Below are 10,298 nucleotides of genomic sequence, written 5' to 3'. Positions count from 1 at the left end.
AATTGTCCTAATTGGGTTTCTTGCTTTAGTAATGACATTCTTTCTTGCTACATGAGATACCTTTCTGTGATGCAACGCCTGTTATACTGCATTTCTGTGTAATATTGATGGTTTCTATAGCCGTGGAGTCATAATGATTGCATTAGGAGGTGGATTAGTTCATGTTGGACACAAGTGAAGGCCTAGGTGTGAAATGCACGGCCCACCACTGTTGCACATGAACCTAGAAATACCAAGCCACATAAATGCAGTCAAGATGCAAATCTGGCCCCTGGGCTGCACTTTTTTCCAGGTACACACTATAGGGCAGTGATTCCCAACCTGTGGGCTGCGGAGGTATTGCAAGTGGGCCGCAAAATCAATATCATTTTTTTGTGGGAGGGTGGATGTAATTATATAAAAATAAAATACACATTATAATGTTTTAAATGTTATAATCAGTTAAGTTTAAAAGGCTATTAAACATTTTCAAATATTCTTTTCATTATATTGTTTTTCCTTCGAGAATTACACATGTAATATGGAAATGAGAGATAGGAACTTTTGTTGTTATCGGTCGGATAACTTTGCAGCGGACCGCATTCCACTTGACTTGTTTACGTTTGAAGTTGATAGCAGAAACTGGAGTAAAAAAAAGTGGATACCGTTTTTTATGATTCATTTGTTTATAAGCCTCCTCAGACAGTCCTTTGCTTTTCATTTCTGATATGTCTGGTGCTGATGGAAACGATTGATGCAAGTGTGTGTGCGTGTGTGTATGCGTGTGTGTGTGTGTGCGTGTGTGTGCGTGCGTCTAATACTGAAGGTGTGGCACATGTTACAGATGCTATGATAGTGACTGTGGAGCTTCCAATATGTTTGTCCTTTATTGATTTCAGTCCTTTATGTTCAATCTCCAACGAAACAAGTGCTCTGAGAACGCATGATAATGCCTTCGTATTGATGGGGTCAGAGGTGGGCCGCAAAGGTTTTTAAGACTTAAAAGTGGGCCCCGAGTTGAAAAAGGTTGGGGATCACTGCTACAGGGAATGTGTCTCACAGACAAGATGTCTCTAGGAAGACTTGACTCGACTACATGAGACCTGGTCAACTGTGGATAGAGGAACATTGGTGGAAGGAAAGGATGCTGCTCTGGCTGGGTAATATCTCGGGAGTCCACGCTCAATTGTAAGTAAGTAAGTAAGTAAATAAGTAAAATTGTCAGAATTCACAATGCATTAAAGATGATAGAAGAGGAAGTGAAAGCTTAACACAGTCCCTCTCTCTCTCTCTCTCTCTCTCTCTCTCTCTTTCTCTCACTCCTCCTCTCTCTTCAAGCTGCTGGATCGACACAAACACACACACGCACACACACACACACACACACACCACCGGGAAACAGGATCTCTCCGTTGGACAGTTGCTTCCATCGTCCCGCGTGGAAACTGCTCTCTCTGGGGCTCAACATGCAGCTCTAACAACCCCTCGATCGCTCGACTGCGTCGCCCCTGGAGCTCCAGTCCGCAGGATCACTTTCTCCTGCGAACATTGTGTTTCTGTCCGGCTGTGCTGCCCCTCTCTCTCCCTCTCTCCCTCCGCCTCTGCTACATTTTTATACCTTTTTTTTCCTTCCTAACCGCGGATCTGTTCCCGCCACACTCATGAATCCGGAGAAAGATGTTTACCTCGGCAGAGACAAAGCCATCCTGCGGAAGAGAGCGCTGCTGCTCCGGAAGGGCTGCAGCTTCGAGATCACCAGGTAGGTTCTCTCGTCTAGACGCCCGCGGAGGGACTGCAGTCTCCCGCGGGGAGGAGCGGCTGCACGTCCGGTGCTCGCTGCTGTCATGGTGGGGGTGTGAGGGGTGTATGGGGGACACGCTCGAGCTTCTTCCCACGGAGCTGTTTTTGGATTCCGCCTGTCCGGTTGGAATCCTAGTCTGCTGGCTTCTGCTGTGATCGTCACGCACCTGCACGAGCACACACGCGCACAGGACGCTCGTCTTAGTTCTCGTCCAGCTTTGTTTCAAAACACCTGGAAAAACCCTCAGTGAGTTCAGTTGTTAGGGGCCAATTCTTCACTGACAAAGAGCATCAAGAAAAGAAAAGGGGGATTCAAGAGGGTAATGCGGCTTAAATGTAAGTTGAATAATAGACATAATAGAATAAAGGTGTTTTTATTTATTTAAATGGTGTCTTGTCTAGTCTTGTCTCAGAGTATCCTCATTACAGCATTTACAAAGTTTTAGTGCCTGTTACACTTTTTACTTATAGAGAAGCTATCAAGTACAGCATTAAGTCATTTCCTTCACCTTATATGCACAGACATTTGTTTATTGCGTAATAAATTACATTATTAATATTTGGTTGACTTACTAAAAAATGTTCATGTCTTCAGTAAAATTAATTGTAAATATTGTAATTGTAATTCGCAACACTTCCGTTGACAGTATCTTTTTCAAGTTTTAGGTCTTTTAGATACACTTTGACACAGGTAGATCTTTTTAATGAGACATCGGTATGAAGTCAGATCATAAGTCCCACATAACATGAGATCTGGACTCGTACTATTAACTTGCATTGAAGTGACTACATATTCATATTCGTAATCCAGAAGGTATTTGTATCTGAATCTCTTGAATCTGCAGGTGTGAGTCACAGATTTGTTTTACACCTCAATCACTGCTAAGCTGGTTGCATATATTTCAAACACTTGTAGAGAGATCAGTAGCCGTATTTTAAATGCGCATACACGTAACTGCATATTTGTACCCATAAAACACAAGTCACACATGCAATAGAAGACTTGTAGTCGGGATGTGGGACACCCGTTCTGACTTCATTAAATTGTGTTTCATTGTTAGAAATAATGTTTATGCAAAAAGAGTAATCACACGAATCCCATTTATTTGATGTATAGTTTGAATTGGCCTGCCGGTAACCTGAAATGTTTCACTAAAGTTCTCACTGGCGTGTTTGTTTCTAGAAGAAGTTTGAAGTTGTCTGTGAATCAGTTTTAAATGTAATACTTTTTTTGGAGAGATGAGGATCTGGAAATCAGAATAATGTGTCGAGTGTCGTCAAAAATGTAATGACACCTGCTAAAGAAGCTTTAGCACCCTTTCAAAAGGAGCCCACATCATAAGTGGAACGTCAGGGTATGTGTTGGCTGCGCATGATCTTTTGCTTGTTGCTTGAATTACTTATGCTAAACAGCAGATTAAGTTTTATTTGTTGTTTTCAGCATCATGCTAGCCAGTTTTTGTGGCGGGACTTTCATCACTGATGTAGCTGAAGTCAGTTTAAAAAAAAAGATAAAACTCTCAATCTGGATGTAAAGATGCTTGCAAGTGCTATCTTCTCACAATATGTTTTGTACTGAAAGTTCTGTAGCAACTGTATGTTTTGAATAAACAATTTGAGCTCATCTTGATGACTGAAAATGAAAGACTATTCTTTTAGCCGTGACACTAACGTGACTGGCACAAATGTCGCTGGCCTTGGTTATGGAGGATACTTGGCAGCATATAGTCAAGCTGTGCAGCTGATACTTCTCTGCATGGCACAGCTGGTTCTGGGCAAACCCCTTTGATGGTTCCATGTGGCTTTGCCTTTTTGTTTGCTGTTCCAGCATCAGGACTCCCAAATGTAAGTTTCCATGATGCAACCAAGATGGTTCTGATCTTCTTCCTCGCCTCTATGTCAGGAGAACAAAACACAAACAAGACATTTACAAGAACAATGTTGTTATGTTTAAAGTCATATTCTTACTGGTCCAATCTCTTTGTCAAGTAGTCACACCTAAAACAATATCATTCATCATTCAAATAAAGAATACTGTTGATCTTCTCTTGTCGACTCAGAAAATAAGTTATTCAAATCAGTCCGGAACATCTTTATTTTAGACCAAAACTGAAAAACAAATATTATGTCAACAACAAATTGAGAGCTTTTATGGAAAGTGAGCTGCATGGTCACATGACGAACGTTCACTTGATGGATAGTATATCAGACTGCACTTGTGTGAGGGAGGGGGAGCTTAGGGAACTGGTAGGTAGAAAAAGAAAGTGAACCTTGGTGTGTTCTCAAGAAGGTTCAGAAAAGCGACTTGGTTTAGTAGGTTTACTTGCAGCTCCTGTACCCTGCAGCTAAAAACTAAACTTATTATTGAAGCATATATATAAAAATAAAAATAATAAAACACTTACTGGTAGTTTAGTTTTATACGTCACAGCATACAATTGAAATACAACAATAATCAACCTTCTAATCCAAAACAATGCTTTAATAGAAGTTTTTTTCATCATGTGAAATCAGCTCCTTGGTATGGGCTTTGCTCTGTGCTTTCCATATTCCTTATATGTTTGTTTTAGTAGCATTTCCAAATTATTTTTGTTAATTTTAAATGATATAAATTTAAAGTTAATTTTTTCAATTTTAAAACTGGAAAATCCAGTGTAAGATGTTGCCTACATCCAGATGTGATTGCTGTATGAATAAATATTGCTTGACCATTATCCATAGAGACCTATAGAACACATTTGTAGCTCATGGTGCATACAAACAGCCATAAAGAGCCCTTCGGCTTTATGACCTCTGTCAAAGATGTTATGTTTTCACTGCTGTAGCCTTACAAAGGAAACACAACTCATCTAATCATTTGTTATTTATCATGCTCTTATTTTGCCTCCATGTCATGTAGCTTTCATTATTGCCAAATATGGCTCTGACATTGTGGTTCCGGGTCTTTAGTGGTCTAAACTAATCAAAAGGGATTGAAAGTGATTTGAAAGGTCTTGAGTACTACAGGCCTCAAAAAGGGGCAGCTACAACCGTGTATTGCTCAGTGTTGTAACTGTGTGACGGTGTGTTTAATGCTATGTTGCTTCAATTTCTGGTTGGAAGTCTGATCTTCACACAGACTTGATCGCTTTCATAGCTGATAACTAAATGTTAAACAGGGTGTATCTGAACAATGTTCTACAGAGGTTTGGGTTGCCAGCACTGATCCTGTTCCCACAGTACATACTTTTAAAGATAAATTTGATGTATCCTCTGCCGGTTAGCTGGTTCACACTGTTAGCCATGCAGACACATCGTGAGTCTTTTCTGGCTGACCAGACACTAGCGGTGGAGCGAACAATAAATCAGAGGTAGCCTGAAGTGCACAGATTCTGCTCTGCGTTGAGGGGACACTTAAGGAAAACGGCTGCCGGTCTGTGATATATGACTCTGCAAAGGTGCACGGCTCTACAGATCAGACTTTATCTCAGGATTCAACTGCTCTGTCCCCAATGCTTAGCTAGGTACCTACACATGGGGGTACCAATATCTTTCCTTGCTTCATTTATGTTGTTGGAAAATCCATAGATGAAAAAAATACAAAAAGTCTGCTAACCGTGAGTCTCTCTGCGATGTATGTAGCAAGAAAACACTTAAGTTTTTCACTCATGTTATTCTTCCGTTGTCCTTTTCCTTATATTAATATGAAACATAAACAAGTCATAACTTCTTTTGAGTCTCAGATGATCTTAGTTGGTTCTACAAGACCTTTCTATTGTGTTTCAATCTACCGTCTGCCTGGTCCTGCGGCAGTGTTCTTGAAGGACATTACTTACTTTTTATCTTCCGTTATTCAAATGGTATCTGTTCTTATTCCTCCAGAGGGATCAATTAAGTTCTGTCCATCCGTCCATCCGTCCATCCGTCCGTCCATCCATCCATCCGGGTGATCATTCTCTTGTTTTGTTTAACGTGGACTTAATCCCTGAACCTAAGCTCTTGAAAGTTAGGTCTCAGAGGCGTGTTATCTCAGCCGATACTGCAGACAGTTTTTCTGCTGTTCGACCCTCTTTTCTTCAATGATTCCCTTAACATGGACAGTTTGATTCACTTTTTCCCTAATCATTGTGTTGAAATACTGGATCAGGTGGCACCTGTTGAATTGAACTGGAAAATTAGAAGAAAAAAAAAACGGTGCCCTTGGACAAATGATGATCTCCTGAGTCTGAAGAGACTTTGTTAAAGGACTGAGCGACTCTGGAGCTCCACTAAACTTGAGGTGCACAGACTTTAACTCAGGGATCTGATGTCCTCATTCAATGAGATTATGGAAACTGCCAGATTTGATTACATTCTGAAACTGGTAACAGTAAATAAAAAAAGTGTTGTTTGACACAATGAATTCTCTCGTGCGTCCTGCCGCTCCAAGCAATGCATTGTTGAGATTTTTTCATTCATTGACAACCGCTTTATCCCGGGGTCAGGGTCGCGGGGAGACTGGAGCCTATCCCAGAGTCATAGGGCGAGAGGCAAGGGACACCCTGGACAGGTAGCCAGTCCGTCACAGGGCACAAAAAGACAGACAATCATTCACACATGCACTCATACCTATGGACAATTTCCCAAAGTTCTCAATTAACCTCTGTATGTTTTTGGACTGTGGGAGGAAACAAGAGTGCCCGGAGTAAACCCACACAACACAGGCACAACATACAAACTAAACACAGAAAGGTTGCCTCGGCCTGCAATTGAACCAGCAACCTTCTTGCTGTGAGGCGACTGTGCCAACCACTGGGTTTGTGTTACAGTGGTTCTCGTCACACCTTTCCGGGCGCAGTTTCAGTGTATCTGCCAGTCAAATAAGGTCTGAAACAGCAGATCTGTTGTGTGGAGTCCCTCAAGGTTCTGTTTTGGGTTATTTATTATTTTTGCTGTACTTGATTCTCCTGGGTAAAATCATTCAGATTTCCTGATGTTTCTTACCAAATTTTTGCTGATGACATCCAGCTCTACTGCTCTTCTGATCCAACTGAGCCCCAGGGGCTGAACAGCTTAGTCAATTGTTTGCTAGAAATCAAACAATGGCTGAATGAAAACACTTTGCAGCTAAATGTGGACGGAACTGGAACTCTGATTATTGAGCCTTATGATAAGATTCCAGGGTTGAGTCAGTACTTGGGTGACTTGGGCCCGTATGTCAAACTGAGCCCCAGAAACCTGGTGTTGTATTGGACAAAGACATGCCTCTAGTTCAACACTGCAGAAATCTGACCAGATGCTGTTTTCTTCAACTGAGAAAAATCTAAACGTAGGAAAATGATGTCACAACACGATCTGGAGCTTGTAATCCATGCGTTTGTGTCTTTTCGTTTAGACTATTGTAACAGTTAATTTTCATGTCTAAACAAAAGGGGCTGTCTCGCCTGCAGTAAAATACAAAACTCTCTAGTAGAAGATCTCACATTTCTCCGATCCTTAAAACTCTTCACTGGCTGCCAGTTTCTTCCCGGATCCATTTTGAAATTCTGGTTCTTACTTTCAGAGCTATTCATGGTCAGGCTCCACCATACATCAGTGATCTGATCCAGCCTTACACCCCAGCTCGGGCTCTTAGGTCTGTGGATCTGAATCTACTGATGGTTCCGCGCACACGCTGCGCACACACCAGAGGAAAATCAGAGAAATCCTTCCAGGCTGTTGCTACTAAGCTTTGGAACGATCTTCTTCTCACTCTGCGTTTTATGGAGTCTACTGACTCCTTCAATAAACATCTTAAGACATTCTTATTCATGCAGGCTTTTCCCTGATTTAATTGGACTCCTGTGTTTTTATTATGTGTCTTGGCCTTTTAAAGCATGTATTTTAGCTGTATATTGTTTTTGTTTGTCAAAGCGCTTTGTGACCCTGGTCTAGAAAGGCGCTTTACAAATAATGTTTACCTACTTACTTACTGCAGTCTTCAATTTGCATATTTATTTTTAAGATTGCAGAATAAAAATTAAACAACCTGCAATTTTGCAGAAATCTAAAAGTTGGATCAGGTACGGTGAAGAAGCTGATTCAAGCATGCAAACCAAGTAGTTTTAATAACTATATTTGCGCTGACGTCACGTGCCGGCGGTGCTGCTGCAGAGATGTGATGGAGAGCAAAAATGGCCAAATTTAACGCCACCAACTTCATTAAATATCTAACAAAGCATCACGACAAAAATATTACCAGAAGAAAGACGAAGCAGCTAACTTTGCTGTTAGGATGCCGGAATGAGACGATAGTGGAGTCAACTGTTTATTAACAGGTCGCTGGATCAGAGAGAGAATTTCTTACATAGTGTGAACATTTATAACCTTCGGTGGATCACGACCCAACATCCCTTTGACGAGAGACCACACCCACATGTAACCGCTACACAGCACGAAATGGGCCATTATAAGGGGGCTGAAGAGGCGACCGGTAAGCGCCATAGCGGATGAAAACAAAGCGAGCTGTGGTGAGCTCTGCAGGCAAAATGTCTTAGGAAAACAATGATGCACCCGTACAGGAGCGAGACTCTCTGCAGTGTAGATAGAGGTTCACCTCTATTTGCGAGCTGTGCTCAGCGCTGGCAAGGTCTCTAGGTGTGCAGCTTCATCATACTACGTGTACCACCCTCAGGCTAATGGCAGTGTTTCCACTGGTCACTTAAGGCTTTGTTACGTGCCGCGCTTATGGGCGCTAACTGGATAAATCTCTTGCCTTGGGTGTTGGTCGGGTTGCGCTCGGCTCCTCAGGAGGATCTAGAAACCACTTCTGCTCTCAAGTACATTTATAAATTGGTTGATATACTTCTTTTTGTAGTAACACAAGTGAGAGTGGGATGAAAGACCAGTGGAAGTATCGGGGAATGAAAACTTTGCTGCAGTGGAGGATCTGTGAACACTGGAATTAAAAGTAGAGTGAGAGAATAAAGAGTTACATTTACATCATATATAGCTTTGTAATACATATAACTGTAAGGATAATTAGGTTGAAAAGGTTGTAGTATGGCGTTTTGGGTATTTGCAGAACAAATGTTCAAATTACTGAACAAATTTCTGACTTTCTGCAAAATTGCAGAACTCTGTAAAAAAAAAAAATGTTTTATTATTATTTGTAGTTGAAGATCTGGGCTATAAGATTTATGGTTTAACAAGAATTGGCTGTTTAATGGTAAACTGATTTTGGAGGGTAGATGGTGGTAGAACATCAAGATCTTGGGCCTTCCCCAAAAGGATTGAGAATAGCAACCTTCCTTTTTTGTTAGTGGAACTACTGGAAGCTTCTGAACTGTAAAGGTGGACTGGGTGAACTGCATCGGTGCACCATCCAACAAGCCACATACAATCACTTTCATGCACTTTCAATTCTTTAAAATTGTGTTTCAATTGGACTTTGACCGTTTCGAGTGAAATATTTTTGCTTTATAGCATACGTTTTCTAGTTCATTTTAATTTGTATTTTTCTTTTGTTTGTAAAAATAACTGACTTAAGCCCCATTTGCATGGGATAAGTTTTACCTGGGGACCTCTGGTAATTTGTAATAATTACGGAGAATCTCTGAGTTTTAATCCTGTGCGAATGCGCCATGTCTGTGATTTGTAATGTTATTATTCCGCCGCAAATTACCTACTGTTATTTGCCAAATACAGATGTGGGGGGGTTAATACTAATCCCGTGTGAATCTGAATGCCTGTGTTTGTAATTCTGAATGCCGCATATATGCCACTGTAACTGTTTTTACTTCCACTGTTTTATTTTGAAGGGGATGAAAAGGAAGTAGATTGAGTTCTTTGTTGTTGGGGTTGTGCTCCACATGACGAAAGTAAAGTAGACGTTCTAGCTGCATAGATAGAAACTTAAGTTCCAGCCTCGTTGTTTCCCACACAAATACACTTGGTTACACTACAGTAACAGACTGTGTCTCTTCTGTAAGAATAATGTTGTGGCACATTTATGTGCAGGGCAGTACTCTCCCTGTTGAGCGTCTGCACAAGTTGAGAAACTAAATAAAATGAACGGATGTCCACTTTATCTTCTCTAAACGAAGTACACATAATTGCGCTCCTTTTTATATCTCTATCTCTAGGTAATGTCAATAAAAATTACTATTTTACAGACATCACTTATCCGGTGTGAATACAGTTAAAATAACGCAGAGGAGGGGGGGTCATTTACAAAACACTGAGGTCCCCAGGTAATACTTACATCGTGCAAATATGGTTTTAATCTAAGTTATTTGTTTATTAATACAAATATAGTATTATTTATAGATTTAGTATGTTCTCCAATGGTGATTATTTTCCAGTGTTCAAATGGGGTAACTGAATATTTTTTCTGTTCTTTTTAAATGTAAGTGAAATATGAAGAATGGGGTTGGCATGTGTATGTCACTCTTGCTCAATTCTGTTAAATAACTTTTCCACTCAACCAATTATCAACCAAGACTGATCAAAATGGTTGCTTTAGAATTATGACAGATTTCTGAAGCTGAGAGACAACAAATGGGAAATCCATCGGCGTCTTG

At 40.7% G+C, this 10,298-nt stretch overlaps 1 protein-coding gene across 3 annotated transcripts in view; it reads left to right on the top strand.

Annotated features, from left to right (window-relative positions):
* The first annotated feature begins 1,365 nt into the window (after positions 1–1,365).
* The window catches only part of garnl3 (GTPase activating Rap/RanGAP domain like 3), a 91,641-nt gene continuing 82,708 nt past the window's right edge, over positions 1,366–10,298 (top strand). For 2 of the 3 annotated variants that reach the window (XM_087792221.1, XM_087792220.1), the window contains exon 1: positions 1,367–1,738. In XM_087792221.1, coding sequence (XP_087648347.1) covers positions 1,641–1,738 — 98 coding nt within the window. In that variant the 5' untranslated portion in view covers positions 1,367–1,640. Of the gene's footprint in view, positions 1,739–10,298 lie in introns of all 3 variants that reach the window. The other variant, XM_087792222.1, reaches the window with a different exon arrangement.

The sequence above is a fragment of the Callionymus lyra genome, chromosome 5 (assembly GCF_982586985.1).
Source record: "Callionymus lyra chromosome 5, fCalLyr1.hap1.1, whole genome shotgun sequence".
NCBI lineage: Eukaryota > Metazoa > Chordata > Actinopteri > Syngnathiformes > Callionymidae > Callionymus > Callionymus lyra.
The sequence above is the reverse complement of the archived record's forward strand: the minus strand, read 5'-3'. Positions and strand labels throughout refer to the sequence as shown.